The 19,894-nt window shown below is 44.3% G+C and overlaps 1 protein-coding gene across 1 annotated transcript in view; it reads right to left on the bottom strand.

Moving 5' to 3' along the window:
- The window catches only part of LOC112217379 (pleckstrin homology domain-containing family G member 1-like), a 144,602-nt gene that overhangs the window by 16,825 nt on the left and 107,883 nt on the right, over positions 1 to 19,894 (bottom strand). Inside the window, 6 exon segments of the mRNA XM_042300869.1 lie at positions 102 to 284; positions 2,283 to 2,414; positions 2,773 to 2,923; positions 6,235 to 6,281; positions 16,180 to 16,249; positions 16,864 to 16,964. Of these exon segments, the coding sequence (XP_042156803.1) occupies positions 102 to 284; positions 2,283 to 2,414; positions 2,773 to 2,923; positions 6,235 to 6,281; positions 16,180 to 16,249; positions 16,864 to 16,964 (684 nt within the window).

Here is a 19,894-nt window from a genome sequence, read left to right as displayed (position 1 = left end):
GTTAGTCTCACTTTGGGTTAGAAGTATAAAGACTGCTATACCTCAGGAAGTTTTGAGAGGTATTTTCTGTCAAATATTTTAGCATTAGTGTTGTGGCTGACCAGGATGTGGGCTTTGTAGGTGAAGGCCTCCTCGCGTTTCTTGGTGACCAGCAGCAGTTTGTCAAACAGAAAGAGTGTGCGCTCGTTCTTGGCCCGCTGCAGACGGAATGTCCCCTCCAGAACCAGCTCACCGTAGCCAATCAGATCAGGCCCTTTCCAGTTGGTCAGCAGACTCTGGATCTCCTGAGAGAGGGGGAGGGAAGAGGAGAGGGAGTGAGAGGAGTGAGAGAGTGAGTGAGTGAGTGAGGGGAGTGAGTGAGTGGAGTGAATGAGTGAGTGAGTGAGTGAGTGAGTGAGTGAGTGAGTGAGTGAGTGAGTGAGTGAGTGAGTGGAGTGAGTGAGTGGAGTGAGTGGGAGTGAGTGAGTGGGAGTGAGTGAGTGGGAGTGAGTGAGTGGAGTGAGTGAGTGAGTGAGTGAGTGGAGTGAGTGGTGAGTGAGTGAGTGAGTGAGTGAGTGAGTGAGTGAGTGGTGAGTGAGTGAGTGGAGTGAGTGAGTGAGTGAGTGAGTGGAGTGAGTGAGTGAGTGGAGTGAGGGGGAGTGAGTGAGGGGAGTGAGTGAGGGGGAGTGGAGTGAGGGGAGTGAGTGAGTGGGAGTGAGTGAGGGGAGTGAGTGAGTGGGAGTGAGTGAGGGGTGAGTGAGTGGGAGTGAGTGAGTGAGGGAGTGAGTGAGGGGAGTGAGTGAGGGGAGTGAGTGAGTGGGAGTGTGAGGAGTGAGTGAGTGGGGGTGAGTGAGTGTGTGGGAGTGAGTGAGAGTGTGTGGTGAGTGAGTGGAGTGGTGAGTGAGTGAGTGAGTGTGGGAGTGAGTGAGTGGGAGTGAGTGAGTGGGAGTGGAAGTGGGAGCGGAGTGAGTGTGGGAGTGAGTGAGAGTGTGGGAGTGAGTGAGTGAGTGTGGGAGTGAGTGAGAGTGTGGGAGTGAGTGAGAGTGTGGGAGTGAGTGAGAGTGTGGGAGTGAGTGAGTGGGAGTGAGTGAGTGGGAGCGGAGTGAGTGGGAGGGAAAGAGAGCGGGAGGAGGAGAGGTGGAGTGGGAGCGGAGGAGAGTGTGAGCGGAAAGTGAGTGTGGAGGAGAGGTGAGTGAGGTGGGAAAGAGTGAGCGGAGTGAGTGAGCGGAGTGAGTGAGTGAGCGGAGTGAGAGAGTGAGTGAGACAGTGAGGAGTGAGGAGTGAGTGAGGAGGACAGGGGGAAGAGTAAGTGAGAGGGCGAGGGAAAGAGAGCGGAGGAGGAGAGGTGGAGAGTGGGAAAGAGGAGGAGGAGAGAGCGAGAGGGAAAGAGAGCGGCGGAAGAGAGGTGGGAGAGGTGGGAAAGAGGAGGAGGAGAGGTGGGAAAGAGGAATAGGATGAGAATGAGTTAAGAGAAACAGGTGAGAGAAGAGAATAACAGAGAAGGAGGAGAGAAGAGAGGAAGAAAAGAACAGAGAAAGGAGAGGAGCGAGACAAAAAAGGACAGAGAGAATTAGACAGGTCAGCTAAGCACTCTTCCTCAGATCCTAAGTAAATACTTCCACTCATCTGATCAGCCTCCTCCCCACTGAATAAAGCTACTTTCTCTTTTATCTGCCGGCTGTGTTATGCAAGGCCATCATTAGCCCTGGAAAACAATGTCTTGCATAACCTAGCGGAGACAGACGGAGTCTACATCCCAAATGGAACACTATTCCCTCTATAGTGCACTACTTTTGACCACAGCCCATAGGGCTTTAATTTTTTTATTAAAGTAGTGCACTGTGTAGGGAATAGCATGCCATTTGGGAAGCAGACAAGACTGGTGAAAGCTAGGGAAACAATGGGAGGATATGTGGACAGCCACTAATGTCACAGTCTAATTCAAACCACTAAGATGCAGACTTTTCCAAATGTACTTTGTTGGAGCAGAATACATGTGTGTGTTGACCAACTTGTAACATGACAGGTGTGTGTGTGTTGACCAACTTATAACATGTGTGTGTGTGTGTGTGTGTGTGTGTGTGTGTGTGTGTGTGTGTGTGTGTGTGTGTGTGTGTGTGCCAACCTGTAACATGACAGGTGTGTGTGTGTGTGTGTGTGTTTGTACCTGCTCTACATAAGTCTATTGCCATGACCAGACTATAGTAAAAATCCTGACTGCATATGCAGGTATGTGTGAGCATGTGTGCCTATGTGCATGTTTATATGTGTGAGAGCATGTTCATTTGCAAGTGTAGTCTTACTTGCAGCCTGACGGCGTGTTCATGTTTCCTCTTCATGTCGTTGATGTGCCAGGCCACTCTCTGCATGGTGTCTATGGCCTCCTGCACCACCTCATATGTCTCTGTGTCCTTCTCCAGGTGGTTGGCTATCTCCTACAGGGGACAGAAAACACACCCAGTGTTAGAGTGGGTAATGTACACGGATAGCTGTACGTTAGACTGGGTACCATCTGTTTCTGCAGTAGCCAGCTATGTTGGCCCGGTATTTCTTGGCAGTAGGGTTAGCTTGTTCAAAAATAGACTGGTGGCTAACTTTACATACAGTATATTACAGTACACACAGTTCTTTGTGGTCTGAGTGTTAGGCTTATGTGGGGTTTTGCTAGTGTGATGTAGGTGTCAGTGTGTGTGTGTGTGTGTGTGTGTGTGTGTGTGTGTGTGTGTGTGTGTGTGTGTGTGTGTGTGTGTGTGTGTGTGTGTGTGTGTGTGTGTGTTTAGGTGTATTACTGACGTGCAGCAGTAGGTGGTACTTGAGGATCCTCTGCACTGGCTTGAGCAGGTAGGAGCCCAGAGGCAGGGAGTGTCTCAGAGATTCCTGACGCTCCCGGAAAAACTTAGCCAACACCTTATTCCTCATACACTCAGTCAACACAGCCACTGACCTGCAGAGAGAGAGATGGAGGGAGAGAAGGAAAAATAAAATATGATATTAATCCTAGGAAACAATGACAGATATTGTAGCCCGATTAAAATACAGAATGACAGATCCCACACACACAGTCCTGTCTTAGGGAACAGTGCAAGGTCATGTAAAGGCCCATGTAAAGGCCCAGAGTGTTTGTAAGTAGATGGATTGTGTCGAGGTATAGATCTGGGGAAGGGTACCAAAAAACTTCTGCAGCATTGAAGGTCCCCAAGAACACAGTGGCCTTAATCATTCTTAAAATGGAAGACGTTTGGAAAAACCAAGACTCTTCCTAGAGCCGGCCAAACTGAGCAATCAGGGGAGAAGGGCCTTGGTCAGGTAGGTGACCAAGAACCCGATGGTCACTCTGACAGAGCTCCAGAGTTCCTGTGTGGAGATGAGAGAACCATCTCTGCAGCACTCCACCAATCAGGCCATTATGGTAGAGTGGCCAGACGGAAGCCACTCCTCAGTAAAAAGGCACATGACAGCCCGTTTGGAGTTTGTACCTAAAGGACTCTCAGACCATGAGAAACAAGATTCTCTGGTCTGATGAAACCAATATTGAAACCTGGCACCATCCCTGCGGCGAAGCATGGTGGTGGCAGCATCATGCAGTGTTTTTCAGAGGCAGGGACTGGAAGACTTGTCAGGATCGAGGGAAAGATGAACGATGTACAGAGATCCTTGATGAAAACCTGCTCCAGAGAGCTGAGGACATCCGATTGGGCCGAAGGCTCACCTTCCAACAGGACAATAAACCTAAGCACACAGCCAAGACCACGCAGGAGTGGCTTCAGGACAAGTCTCAATGTCCTTGAGTGGCCCAGCCAGAGCACAGACCTGAACATGATCGAACATCTCTGGGGAGACCTGACAATAGCTGTGCAGAGACACTCCCCATCCAACCTGACAGAGCAAATACAGGTGTGCCAAGCTTGTAGCATCATACCCAAGAAGACTCGAGGCTGTAATTGCTGCCAAATGTGCTTCAACAAAGAACTGAGTAAAGGGAATGAATACTTACGTAAATGTGTTTTTTTCTTTCATAAATTTGCAAAAATTCCCAAAAACTGTTTATGGGGTATTGTGTGTAGATTGTTGAATGAAAAATGATTTCATCCATTTTAGAATAAGGCTGTAACGTAACAAAATGTGGGAAAAGTCAAGGGGTCTAGGGCCTCCCGAGTGGTGCAGTGGTCTAAGGCTGTGCCACTAGAGATTCTGGGAGTCCAGGCTCTGTCGCAGCTGGCTGTGACAGGGAAACCCATGGGGCGGCTCACAATTGGCCCAGTGTCGGCCGGGTTGGGGTTGGGGGGTTTGGCAGGGATGTCCTTGTCCCATCGCACACTAGCAACTCCTGTGGCAGGTCAGGCGCAATGCACGCTGACATGGTCACCAGGTGCACGGTGTTTCTTCCGATATATTGGTGTGGCTGGCTTCCAAGTTAAGTGGGCATTGTGTCAAGAAGCAGTGCGGCTCGGTTGGGTTTTGTTTCGGAGGACGCACGGCTCTCGACCTTCGTCTCACCCGAGTCCGTACGGGAGTTGCAGTGATAAGACAAGACTAACTACAAATTGTATAACATGAAATCAGGGAGAAAAGGGGGTCAAAAAAATGAAAAAGGTCAAGGGGTCTGAATGCACTGTATATACGCATGTGTGTGTATGTGTTTGTCAACCACCCCCTCACACAGCTGGTGACCCTAGCTAACGACTGGTGACCCGACTGACACACACACACAATTACAGTAGGAACCGAGGCTGTAGATGTATCTCCGTCATTCTGAGCTCTCAGGTTGGGTTTCACAGAGATAACAATGTGAGCCCTGTGGAGAGCTGCACTGGAATGTGGACACGCTATATTTTACTACTTAAATAATCACCATCAACTACTAAATAATCACTTGTCAGTAGTAGCATAATGCACAATGCTAAAACAACACTTCAGACATGTCGCAGCCAATGGTGTACGGTTTGTAATGTGTCACAACCATTGTGAAATGCACTGCTCTCATTAGGCTTCATTGTGAAGAATTGTCTCACATTTTCGGCCCCAAGACACACCACATGCACACACGCACATGGTTTCCTATGACAAGACGTTGTTCACACAAGGTGAAATAAAACATTAAAGCCAGCCACTGAGTATGATAAGGTGGCGGATATAATACCCATCTGTCAGAATAGGGGCTGTAACTCTGTCAACAGGCTCCCTTTCAAATAAATAACTAAATAGAGAGGGAGATGCAGACAGAATCTTGTTGGGTTGGGATGTATATCAGGGCTACCCAGAGAGAGAGGCTGGGGTACTGTAGCTCTATAAAGACAGTACAAAGATATACGACACTCTGGGAATCAAGAACTCTAAGGTGAGATTCACCTGTATGCAAATCCACATCACAAGGAGGAAGATTATACTTCTATATATGTTCATACTACACAGACTGTCAAACACGCACCAGAGGAGGTTGGTGGGAAGAGCTATAGGACGACGGGCTCATTGTAATGGCTGGAATGGAGTCAAATGTAGTTTCCATATGTTTGATACCATTCCATGTATTTCATTACAGCCATTACAAATTAGCCTGTCCTCCTATAGTCCCTACCAACAGCATCCTCTGACACACACACACACACACACACAATGAGTGGGGCAGACTACACAGAGTATACAAAACAAAGACCTGCACTTTCCATCCACAGACTGACCAGGTTAATCCAGGTGAAAGCTGTGGTCCCTTATTGATGTCACTTGTTAAATTCACTTCAATCAGTGTAGATGAAGGGGAGGATACGGGTTAAAGAAGGATTTCTAAACCTTGAGACAAGACATGGACTGTGCATGTGTGCCATTCAAAGGGTGAATGGGCAAGACAAAATATTTAAGTTCCTTTGAACGGGGTATGGAAGTGAGTGCCAGATGCACTGGTTTGAGTCTAGAGCTGCAACACTGCTGGGTTTTTCACACTCAACAGTTTCCTGTGTGTATCAAGAATGGTTCTCTACCCAAAGGACATCCAGCCAACTTGACACAACTGTGGGAAGCATTGTCAATATGGGCCAGCATCCCTGTGGAACGCTTGACACCTTGTAGTTCATGTTCCGACGAATTGAGGTTGTTCTGAAGAAAAAAGGGTGTGCAACTCAATATTAGGAAGGTGTTCCTAATGTTTTGTACACAGTGTTACATGTAGATAACTTCGTTAGAAAGGATACTATTTTTCCCTTGACAGAGTGATGCACAATGTAAAAAATGGTGTCAGAAGTCATAGTTGAGGTTGCTTACCTTGGATAGTTGGTGCAGTACTGAGTGTAAATGTGGAACTCTTCACTCTGGGAAAGAAAGACAAAATATTTACATTAATGTTACATTAGCATCAGTCCCTGATCAAATAATTACATTCACGTTACATTGGCATCAGTACCTGAAATCACTCATACCAGTAGCAGCAGCAGGAGGAAATAAACTATCCTCCCTAGAACCAACCTAAATTCCTCTATTGACTAGACACTTTTTAGAACCTTGTAAAATGTGTGCCAACAGGGAAGAGTGAGAGTGAGTTTCCAGTAAATGGAGTGTTTGTGTCAAGGGGAAGGGGGAGGTTACACTGGGTGAGTCAGTGGTCAAGCGTTCCTGAGGATAGATTAAGGAGGTTTCTCACATCAGTTTAAAGGCAAAGAATGAAAGTGAACCTTGATTACATGTATCCATGTCTTAAAGCTTCAATCAGCAGTTGAAACGGTAACAAAGCGTTCTCTCCGCCCGTTTCGGTAAAAAGCTGAGGGACGGGGCTGGAGAAATGTAACCACTCTCAAATTCATAGTTCTCAACTTCTCAGCTATGGATGCAAGGACTGACCATCCATGATATCACATGTATCGTTTTAACCATGTTTTGAGGCTATACTATACAAGTGTTTGTTTACATTTATTTTGTGTACAAACATTGGAGTAAAACAAGCTTATATTTTGGTTTCTGATGGGGTACGACAGTTGAACTAAGCTCATGAGGACTTTATAAGTTATATCTTGACGAATCAGTGGGTACATATCATTAATTTATGAGTACCAAAATGTATGTAGCAACTTCTGATTGACCCTTTAAAGGCAATGTTGAGCGCTATATGCTGTGGACACTGATTTTCCCATCCCCACCCCTTTAATTTGTCCGTTTCCACCTCTCATGCCTCCCTGCACTTCAAAGACATCAGAGGCAGCATGACTTATCAAAGCTGGAATGAACCTCGCTCTCATCCCTATCCCTTTTTCTCTACCTCCATCACGCTGAATGTCTCTTCTGTTCACGCTCTTTCACTCTTGATCACAGTCTCTCACTACTTATGCCATTACATGTCTTCTGCCATCTCTCCCTCTCTCATGTTCCGTCTCTAGCCCTCTAGCTTTCATATCCCTCTCCATACCTTCCTTCCTTTGTCATCCCCCTCCACTGGCTGTCGAGCATTCACATGACCCTAGAGTTACGTAACTGATAATAGCCTTGGTCCTGATTGTGTTCATCATGTGTCCATAAATACTCTGGTTTAGGCCAGAAACAGGAAGTGGACAGTTATCACAGGAAACAGCATCATAAACACAGAGGACAGATGACTGGGGAGCTGTCTGGTTCCTGTGGCTCTGCACATGAACACTCATACTCTACAAACACATATACCATACACACTCGAGAACAAGTGATGCCATCAACACACACGGGCATACAGTCAAAGGTACAATTATAGAAATACAGCAGAGGCCACACCCTTCTATTCATACCAAAAATAACTCCCATGCACGCGCCCGCACACACACACACACCCCTTCAAATTTGTGGATTCGGCAATTTCAGCCACACCCGTTGCTGACAGGTGTATAAAACCGAACACACAGCCATGCAATCTCCATAGCCAAACATTGGTAGTAGAATGGCCTTACTGAAGAACTCAGTGACTTTCAACGTGGCACTGTCATAGGATGCAACCCATGCTTACAAGTCTGTTCATCACATTTCTGCACTGCTAAAGCCACCCCAGTCAACTGAAAGTGATGTTATTGTGAAGTGGAAATGTCTAGGAGCAACAAAGGCTCAGCCGTGAAGTGGTAAGCCACAAAAGCTCACAGAACGGAACCGGCGAGTGCTGAAGTGTGTACAAATCATCTCACGGAGTTCCAAATGTTCTCTGGAAGCAAGGTCAGCACAATAACTGTTCGTAAGCAGCTTCATGAAATGGGTGTTACTGTCCGAGCAGCCGCACACAAGCTTAAGATCAACATGCGCAATGCCAAGCGTTGGCTCGATAGGTGTAAAGCTCACCGACGTTGGACCTTGGAGCAGTGGAAACACGTTCTCTGGAGTGATGAATCATGCTTCACCATCTGGCAGTCTGAAGAACAAATCTGGGTTTGGTAGATGGCAGGAGAACGCTACCTACCCGAATGCATAGTGCCAACTGTAAAGTTCGGTGGAAGAGGAATAATGGTCTGGGGCTGTTTTCAATGGTTCGGGCTAGGCCTTTTAGTTCCAGTGAAGGGAAATCTTAAACGCAACAACATACAAAAACATAGTAGACGATTCTGTGCTTCCAACTTTGTGGCAACAGTTTGGAGAAGGCCCTTTCCTGTTTCAGCATGACAATGCCCCCATGCAAAAAAGCGAGGTCCATATAGACATTATTTGTCAAGATTGGTGTGGAAGAACTTGACTTGCCTGCACACAGCCCTGACCTCAACCCCATTGAACACCTATGGGATGAATTGGAACGCCGACTGCGAGCCAGGCCTAATCGCCCAACATCAGTGACCGACCTCACTAATGCTCGTGGCTGAATGGAAGCAAGTCCCCGCAGCAATGTTCCTACATCTAGTGGAAAGACTTCCCAGAAGAAGACTTCCCAGAGTGGAGACTGTTATAGCAGGAACGGGGGGACCAACTCCATATTAATGCCCATTATTTTGGAATGAAATGTTCGAAAAGGCAGGTGTACACAAACTTTTAGTATACATACATACATACATACATACACACACACACACACACACACACACACACACACACAATACAGTGTATGTGTGAACACACACACACACAAACACTGCCTGGAGGTTCTCCGTGGGAAAAGCAGTAAATTGAAGAGCAGGCTTCTCTTTAGTCTCCAACAGTCTGCCACCAGAGAGCCAGCTAAACACAACCAGATGTCCCACCAATACACACACACACTCCTAATACACACACTCACACACACTCTCTCCATCCTAACATGTACTGTGACCCAAAAACAGCAAACCAGTCACAGAAATAGAACAGATCTATAAAATATTGCCCTTGTAAAAGTAAACGAACTCATCCACTATATATATATACACACACACTGAGCATGCACCCTTGTGGGGCCCCAGTGTTGAGGGTCAGCGAAGTGGAGATGTTGTTTCCTACCTTCACCCCCTGAGGTCGGCCCATCAGAAAGTCCAGGACCCAATTGCACAGGGCGGGGTTGAGACCCAGGGCCTCCAGCTTAATGATGAGCTTGGATGGTCTATGGTGTTGAATTCTGAGCTGTAGTCAATGAACAGCATTCTAACATAAGTAGTCCTCTTGTCCAGATGTGTACAGTGTGATGGCGATTGCATTGTCTGTGGACCTGTTGGGGCGGTATGCAAACTGAAGTGGGTCTAGGGTGGCAGGTAAGGTGGAGGTGATATGATCCTTGACTAGTCTCTCAAAGCATTTCATGATGACAGAAGGTGAGTGCTACGGGGCGATAGTCATTTATTTCAGTTACCTTTGCCTTCTTGGGTACAGGAAAAAATGGTGGCCATCTTGAAGCATATGGGGATAGAAGACTGGGATAGGGAGCGATTGAATATGTCCGTAAACACCACAGCCATTTGGTCTGCGCATGCTCGGAGGACCCGGCTAGGGATGCGGTCTGGGCCAGCAGCGCTGTGAGGGTTAACACGTTTAAATGTCTAACTCACGATGGCTACAGAGAAGGAGAGGGGGCCCGCAGTCCTTGTAGGGAGCAGTGTCGGAGGAACTGAAATTATCCTCAAAGCAGGCAAAGAAGCTGTTTAGTTTGTCTGGAAGCAATTCGTCATTGTCCGTGACGTGGCTAGATTTCTTTTTGTAGTCTGTAATTGCCTGTAGATCCTGCCACATACGTCTCGTGTCTGAGCCGTTGAATTGCAACTCCACTTTGTCCCTGTACCGACATTTTGCTTGTTTGATTGCCTTGTAGAGAGAATAACTACACTGTTAATGACTACACGGCCATATTCCCAGTCCTCTTTCCATGGTTAAATGCAGTGGTTCGCGCTTTCAGTGTTGCACGAATTCCTTCCATCCATCTATGGTTTTTGTTTAGGGTAGGTTTCTAATAGTCACAGTGGTGGCTAATAGTCAAAACCCGGTGGCTATACCGACTCAGACAACATATCCGGAGAGAGCCATGTTTCCGTGAAACAGAGAATGTTACAATCTCTGATGTCTCTCTGGAAGGCAGCCCGTGCCCTAATTTCATCCACCTTGGTGTCTAGAGACTGGACATTGGTGAGGAGTATACAAGTGTGGTTCCCACCGTGAAGCATGGACGAGGAGATGTGATGGTACTTTGCTGGTGACACTGTCAGAGATTTATTTATGATTCAATGCAAACTTAACCAGCATGGCTACCACAGCATTCTGCAGCGATACGCCATCCCATCTGGTTTGTGGGGCTATCATTTGTTTTTCAACAGGACAATCACCCAAAACACACCTCCAGGCTGTGTAAGGGCTATTTGACCAAGAAAGAGAGTGACGGAGTGCTGCATCAGATGACCTTGCCTCCAAAATCACCCGACCTCAACCCAATTGAGATGGTTTGGGATGAGTTGGACTGCAGAGTGAAAGGAAAGCAGCCAACAAGTGCTCAGCATATGTGGGCACTCCTTCAAGACTGTTAGAAAAGCATTCCTCATGAAGCTGGTTAAGAGAGTGTGCAAAGCTGTCATCAAGGGGAAGGGTGGCTACTTTGAAGGATCTAAATATATTTAGATTTTGTCAACACTTTTTTGGTTAATACATGATTCCATGTGTGTTATTTCATAGTTTTGATGTCTTCACTATTATTCTACAATGTAGAAAATAGTAAAAATAAAGAAAAACCCTTGAGTCTCCAAACTTTTGACTGGTTTGCGCACATACACCATCCAAAGTATATCCAGTACAATTGGTCCTCCTGATTGAGTCCTAAACCACAGCAGGCATTTACACAGTATATATATATGCTATTTAGCAGATGCTTTTATCCAAAGCGACTTAGTCATGCGTGCATACATTTTACATATTGGGTGGCCCCGAAAATTGAACCCACTACCCTGGCATGTCAAATGCCATGCTCTACCAACTGAGCTATAAAGGACCACAGTAGAAACCCTGACAGAGACCTGGCCGTGTAGTGCCAGGACAAGTACCTCTCCCTCAACCTGATCAAGACAAAGGAGATGATTGTGGACTCCAGGAAAAGTGGTCCACAATCAGAGGAGCAGGTTGACAGCTTTAAGTTCCTTGGTGTCCACATCACCAACAAACGATCATGGTCCAAACACAATAAGACAGTCGTGAAGAAGGCACGACAAAACCTATTCCCCCTCAGGAGCCTGAAAAGATTTGGCATGGGTCCTCAGATCCTCAAAAAGTTTTACAGCTGCACCATCGAGAGCATCCTGACTGGTTGCATCACTGCCTGGTATGACAACTGCTCGGCCTCCGACCGCAAGGCACTACAGAGGGTAGTGTGTATGGCCCAGTATGTCACTGGGGCCAAGCTTCCTGCCATCCAGGACCTCTATACCAGGCGGTGTCAGAGGAAGGCCCTAAAATTGTCAAAGACTCCAGCCACCCTAGTCATAGACAGTTCTCTCTGCTGCCGCACGGCAAGCAGACCGGAGCGCAAAGTCAAGGTCCAAAAGGCTCCTCAACAGCTTCTACCCCCAAGCCATAAGACTCCTGAACAGCTAATCGAAGGGCTACCCAGACCCCTCTTTTACACTGCTACTCTGTTTATTATCCATGTATAGTCACTTTAACTCTACCTACATGTACCTATTACCTAGACTAACCGTCACATTGACTCTGTACCGGTACCCCCTGGATATAGCCTCACTAGTGTTATTTTATTGCTGCTCATTAATTATTTGTTACCTTTATTTTCATTTATATATATATAGACACAATTGAAGTTGGAAGTTTACATACACTTAGGTTGAAGTCATTAAAACTCGTATTCAACCACTCCACAAATTTCTTGTTAACAAACTATAGTTTTGGCAAGTCGGTTAGGACATCTACTTTGTGCATGACACAAGTCATTTTTTCAACAATTGTTTAAAGACAGATTTCACATAATTCACTATATCCCAATTCCAGTAGCTCAGAAGTTTACATACACTAAGTTGACTGTGCCTTTAAACAGCTTGGAAAATTCCAGAAAATTATGTCATGGCTTTAGAAGCTCCGATAGACGATGTCAATTAGCCTGAGTCAATTGCAGGTGTACCTGTGGATGTATTTCAAGGCCTACCTTCATACTCAGTGCCTCTTTGCTTGACATCATGGGAAAATCAAACGAAATCAGCCAAGACCCCAGAAAATAAATTGTAGACCTCCACAAGTCTGGTTCATCTTTGGGAGCAATTTCCAAATGCCTGAAGGTACCACGTTCATCTGTACAAATAATAGTATGAAGGTATAAACACCATGGGACCACGCTGCCATCATACCGCTCAGGAAGGAGACGCGTTCTGTCTCCTAGAGAGGAACGTACTTGGTGTGAAAAGTGCAAATCAATCCCGGAACAGCAGCAAAGGACCTTGTGAAGATGCTGGAGGAAACAGGTATAAAAGTATCTATATCCACAGTAAAGCGAGTCCTATATTGACATAACCTGAAAGTCCGCTCAGCAAGGAAGAAGCCACTGCTCCAAAACTGCCATAAAAAAGCCAGACTACAGTTTGCAACTGCACGTAGGGACAAAGATCGTACTTTTTGGAGAAATGTCCTCTGGTCTGATGAAATAAAAACAGAACTGTTTGGCAATAATAACCATAATTATGTTTGGATAACAAAGTCAAGGTAGTGGAGTGGCCATCACAAAGACCTGACCTCAATCCTATAGAAAATTTGTGGACAGAACTGAAAAAGCGTGTGCGAGCAAGGAGGCCTACAAACCTGACTCAGTTACACCAGCTCTGTCAGGAGGAAGTTAAACAATTTAAAGGCAATGCTACCAAATACTAATTGAGTGCATGTAAACTTCTGACCCACTGGGAATGTAATGAAAGACATAAAAGCTTGAATAAATCATTTTGTCTACTATTATTCTGACATTTCACATTCGTAAAATAAAGTTGTGATCTTAACTGACCTAAGACAGGGAATTTTTACTAGGATTAAATGTCAGGAATTGTGAAAAACTGAGTTTAAATGTATTTGGCTAAGGTGTATGTAAAACGTCCGACTTCACCTGTATGAAAATATATACATTATTTATTTTTACTGAACACTTTTTTTCTTAACTTCTTAAAGCATTGTTGGTTAAGGGCTTGTAAGTAAGCATTTCACTGTATGGTCTACACCTGTTGTATTCGGCGCATGTGACAAATAACGTTTGATAATACAGCAAGGCAGAGATGGAATCTGTGCTTTCGGCTCATCTTTGATCTGTGAGGACATTTTCTAAATTACATTACCAATCACTCCTGATATAACATAGATATAGATTAATAGTAGGGACATTTGTATTCGAATACTTGTATGAATATTCATCTCCATGGGAATGTTTATATATTCCCATTTTAAACAGATTCTAACACTGAAAAGGTGTTTTCTAAATTAGATTCAAATATCCATGTGACGTTGTTACATTCAAAGATATACCATGACATTTCTAATTATTAATTAAATAAAACAAAAACCTTTCCAACGTAGTTATGACAAGCATGGTGCCTTCACGTGCATAGCTTGTTGTTTATCTTGGCCAAAGAGGCTCAAGATAAATGTGTAGCAAGTGGAGTGAGAGTTCACTAATGCAATACAAGATGGAATCCAATCTTAGTGAAATGAGAAGGAGTAGGCTATAACAAGCAACCAATCAGTATAGCTGTTGTTTTATCTAAATGGGGTTGGAAAGAAAGCACAGCATGTGGCCTCAATTAGCCTGGCTAGCTATAGCTGGCTGGCTTTGCTATTTAGCTAGCTTCTCTAGGCTACTCCAGTCAAGACAGGCACTGTTATATGGGATGATAAATAACATTGTGGTTGCTACAAGTTAGCTATTCTTGGCTGTAGCCGAGTCGCCTTGGCATCTCTCTCCTTCCGTCTGCTCGCTACACACACAACATGTACTTTGAATATGCAACAACAATTCAGGATACTATTCGAACAGTGAAATTGTTTAAAAACCCCCATCCCTAATTAATAGTGAAGTTTAGATCATCTCAGAACAGCAAGGCAGAGACGGAACCTGAGAATTTCTGCTGAGGTACCATAGATTTAGATATAGTACATCTCCAGACTGTGCTGCTCATCATTATTATGATAGGACTAAACCATTATGGGATGTTATATAGTAATTGGTTTTGCTTCTGTATCGACCGGCTGGCATGCTGAGGGGTCTAGACTGGCAAGAGGAGCTATGGGTTAGGAGATCAGCTAAACGCTGAAGAGGAAAGATTTTTTTCTACCAGATGATAAAACATTATGATCTTGTTTTAATTGCGCAACAGTGGTGCAGTCAGCATGTAGGGACCCATAAAGACTAGGCTGCTTACTCAACACATTTCACTGAAAGCAGGGTAAGGAACATAAGGACAGATAGACGATTAGCTCCAAGAGGAGGAGGGAGGGAGGGATTTATGGTCTGTTTTTTTACTCCTTCAAAAGCTTTGCCGAGTTGTGACTCTAAGTTGGGGGGGATTGTCTGCAATGAACAAATGTTTCCAGGCAGTTGTCTGGCTACTGACCCAACACCAATTCATGACCCACACACACACTACAATAATCAGGGAATGTTTCTAAACGCACGCAACCTCTAATGTATGGTCACGTAACAGTGATGGCACACACTACTTTGGATAACTGCAATCAAAAGAGTGTGCAGGATTGAATCTGTACTAAATATGTAAGTAAACACACATTTAACATGTGTAAAGTGACTGTGATAAGGCCACCTACAAACCACGGAGGCCCTTGATTCATTAATAGTGTATTGTGAAATATACTAAAGAAAAATATAAAACGCAACATGTAAAGTCAGCTTCATGTTTCATGAGCTGAAATAAAAGATCCCAGAAATGTTCCATACGCACAAAAAACGTCTTTCTCTCAAAAATTTGTGCGCAAATTTGTTAACATCCCTGTTAGTGAGGATTTCTCCTAAACCAAGATAATCCATCCACCTGACAGGTGTGGCATATCAAGAAACTGATTAAACAGCATGATCATTGCACAGGTGCACCTTGTGCTAGGGACAATAAAAGGACACACTAAAATATGCAGTTTTGTCACACAACACAATGTTGTCGCAAGATTTGAGGGAGCGTGCAATTGGCATGCTGACTGCAGGAATGTCCACCAGAGTTGTTGCCAAATCAATTTTGAATTCAGACTGTAAAGCAACAACATGTGGATTAAGTCAAGGGGTATGAATACTTTTGAAGTGATTTATTGTGGTATTGGGATGATGAATATGTGGAGCATGGACTGGGTAACTATACAGTAGTGAAATGACTAGTGTGTTTGTGCATGTCCAGACTGATAAACTCTGGTTACAGACAGATTACTGTGTACTTATTGTGGTATTGGTAGAGATATGTCTGTTGAGTAAGTTTTAGTATGCAGTTATCATGAAATAGAATGATTTAATGTAGAAAAGGATTGGAAAGACCAAACACAGTTATAGACACACACAGAGAGAGAGAGAGATCAGAGAAACGAGAGGAGAATATTTTTTATCTCAGGTGTTGAAGTATTACCATTAGCCCTCACCAGTAAATGGTGACTAGACATTTTGCCAGCCCTTAAATTTCCTCAGAAATTGTGCTTCTCTGTCAGTATGATGAAGTACAATTTTGTTTAGTTTGTAACCTAAATAATGTTGTGTATGTTACATGTTCTGGAGTGTTTTTTGTTCCGAACCAGCTGTTCAGACAGGCTTCAACAAGAAAGAAAAAGAGAAAAGAAGAGAAAGAGACCTACCTTGGCTACGAAACACTCTGCAATGGCCACAGGGTCCGAATTACACTTTTCCAGGTCATGAAGCAGATCTCTGTAAACCCCAAAAATGATTGCATCAGCATATCAGTACTTTAACCACTTGCACACCACACACTTAATTCAATCATTGGAATACAAACTGAGAGTTACACACTTACCAAACTGCTCCCCATCGCTCTTTGTTATAAACAGCAAAAATGTTCAGGGACACAGTATTAGGTCCTAGGGTCCTCTACTTACAACAAAAAGTAACTTCCATGAATTGAAATAGGTTGTGTGTGTGTGTCCCTAATTCTTATTGGTTGATGGATATATGGTCAACTGGTGTAGCCATTGTTACATGTCTAGGGAATGAGGTCATTGTGACGGTTTGTAAGGAGTTTGTGTCAAACCAAACTCCCTCACTATGTGAATTCTCCCTAGGTTTTTCTCTCCCTCCCTGTGTTGCTGTGTGTCTTTATGTGACAGCTGACAGTCTGAGTGACTAGGCTCCCAGCAGACCTGGTGGTTTTGAACATACACTCCTCAGATGGACAAAACAACATTGATTGGTCACTGGCCCCCTCACACATCAACAGGTGAGACAAACTGTCCTCATTCTGTAGATTCTTTGGATACTGCACTATGTATGTGTATGTGTATGTGTGTGTGTGTGTGTGTGTGTACCTGTTGAAGTGGTAGATGTCTCGGATGTTCCCGAATAGAGAGCCTCTCTCCTCTGAGCTCAGTGCCAGGCAAGACTGGTTACTGATACACTCCAGGTAATCCTACAGACAGAGAGAAAAAAATATGTTTTTTGAGAAACAATGTTTGTGACTTCATGCAATTGTACTTTCGACTTCTAAATGTATGGTTTTTGAAATACATTGCCAATTACAGAATATATTTCATGCCAATAAAGCATATTGAATTGAGTGAAAGTGAGCGAGAGCAACAGACACACAGACAGAGACACAGAGAAAGAGAGAGAGAGAGACAGCGACAGACAGAGACACGGAGAGAGCAAGGTTAGTTATGAACCCCACATCAAAGTGTTTTGAGGAATATCTCATCAAGTCATGCGAGAGGGACAGTGTGACTGACATGCTCCCTGGCGTCATTCTACCAACCCTCCACCAACACGCACTCTGAACACACTCTCCACTTATAAAAACACAGCATCATAAACACTTTGAGACCACATACACTTCTCACACGTATTCAACACACATTCAATCTGCTTTAGACGAAGAGCATTCCAATCTAGTAAAACAACTGGGCCCACAGCCCACTTCTCCCTGACTTCAGTCCAGTCTTAACCCGCCTACTTAACTTGAGACTATTCAGTGGGTACTCCTCTTTGTCCAGATGGCTGTTTGACCAGCACAGCAAAATGTCTAAGGGCCTACAGTATTCACAGATGGACAGTGTCCAAAGCTAATAGGATAGGATACACTGGTGAGAGGCTTGTAGAGAAGTGTTTAAGGAACTGAGGCTGTGTCTGTTCAGACAGTATCTTGTCTCACCATCTCAGCCATCAGTCATGACATGTTCAGCTACCAATAGTGATTATATGCCTCAGCATTCTCTCTACGCGTACACAGACATGGTACCGCGCGCGCACACACACACAGTCTCTCCCCCATCCTGTTTCTCCTCTCGATCTCATTGAGAGATGGGATAAGTACATTCTATAGTTGAAGTCGGAAGTTTACATACACTTAGCTTGGAGTCAGTAAAACTAGTTTTCAACCACTCCACAAATTTCTTGTTAAGAAACTAGTTTCGGCAAGTCGGTTCAGACATCTACTTTGTGCATGACACAAGTAATTTCCACTTCCATTCACCCAATTCCATTGGGTCAGAAGTTTACATACACCAAGTTGACTGTGCCTTTAAACAGCTTGGAAAATTCCAGAACATTATGTAATGGCTTTAGAAGCTTCTGATAGGGTAATTGACATAATTTGAGTCAATTGGAGGTGTACCTGTGGATGTATTTCAAGGCCTACCTTCAAACTCAGTGCCTCTTTGCTTGAGATCATGGGAAAAATCAAAAGAAATCAGCCAAGACCCCAGAATTTGTTTTGTAGACCTCCACAAGTCTGGCCGTCATACTGCTCAGTGAGGAGACGCATTCTGTCTCCTAGAGATGAACGTACTTTGATGTGAGAAGTGAAAATCAATACCAGAACCACAGCAAAGGACCTTGTGAAGATGCTGGAGGAAACAGGTACAAAAGTATCTATATCCACAGTAAAAACGAGTCCTATATCGACATAACCTGAAAGGCTGCTCAGGAAGGAAGAAGCCACTGCTCCAAAACCACCATAAAAAAGCCAGACTACGGTCTGCAACTGCACATGGCGACTAAGGTCATACTTTTTGGAGAAATGTCATCTGGTCTGATGAAACAAAAATAGAACTGTTTGGCCATAATGACCATTGTTATGTTTGGAGGAAAAAGGGGGAGGCCTGTAAGCCAGAAGAACACCATCCCAACCGTGAAGAACGGGGGTGGCAGCATCATGATGTGGGGGTGCTTTGCTGCAGGAGGGACTGGGGCACTTCACAAAATAGATGGCTTCATGAGGTAGGAAAATTATGTGGATATATTGAAGCAACATCTCAAGACATCAGTCAGGAAGTTAAAGCTTGGTCGCAAATGGGTCTTTCAAATGGACAATGACCCCAAGCATACTTCCAAAATTGTGGCAAAATGGCTTAAGGACAACAAAGACAAGGTATTGGAGTGGCCATCACAAAGCCCTGACCTCAATCCTATAGACAATTTGTGGGCAGAACTGAAAAAGCGTGTGTGAGCAAGGAGGCCTACAAACCTGACTCGGTTACACCAGCTCTGTCAGGAGGAATGGGCCAAAATTCACCCAACTTATTGTGGGAAGCTTGTGGAAGGCTACGCAAAAAGTTTTACTCAAATTAAACAATTTAACCTGTTGAGTGTAGGGGGCAGTATTTTGATGTTTGGATGAAAAACGTACCCAAATGAAACTGCCTATTTCTCAGGCCCAGAATATGCATATAATTGTCAGATTAGGATAGAAAACACTCAAAAGTTTCCAAAACTGTCCAAATATTGTCTGTGAGTATAACATAACTGATATTGCAGGTGAAAACCTGAGGAAACTCCAACAAGGAAGTGCCTAAGAGAAACTAATCTCCCTGTTCCATTGCATGCCTTCTCTCCATTTAAAGGGATATCAACCAGATTCCTTTCCTTATGGCTTCCACATGGTGTGAACAGTCTTTAGACATAGTTTCAGGCTTTTATTCTGAAAAATGAGCGAGAAGGATCACATCGCGTCAGTGGATGGCTGGGTGCCAGCAGAGTTTTACATGCGCAACAGCTTGGAGCAGACATTTTCTCTCTGACTCCTATTGAAAAATCTACAGTCCGGTTGAAATACTATCGAATATTTATTATAAAAACAACCTGAAGATTGATTATAAAAAACATTTGACATGTTTTCTACGAACTTTATGGGTACTATTTGGAATTTTCGTCTGCCCGTCATGTCCTGCACGAGCCTGTGGATTTCTGAACAAAACGCGCCAACCATAATCTACTGTTACTAATTGAGTGTATGTAAACTTCTGACCCACTGGGAATGTGATGAAATAAATAAAAGCTGAAATAAATCTCTATTATTCTGACAGTTCACATTCTGAAAACAAAGTGGTGACCCTAACTGACCTA

This window comes from Oncorhynchus tshawytscha, linkage group LG18, assembly GCF_018296145.1.
Source record: "Oncorhynchus tshawytscha isolate Ot180627B linkage group LG18, Otsh_v2.0, whole genome shotgun sequence".
Classification (NCBI taxonomy): Eukaryota; Metazoa; Chordata; class Actinopteri; order Salmoniformes; family Salmonidae; genus Oncorhynchus; species Oncorhynchus tshawytscha.
The sequence above is the reverse complement of the archived record's forward strand: the minus strand, read 5'-3'. Positions and strand labels throughout refer to the sequence as shown.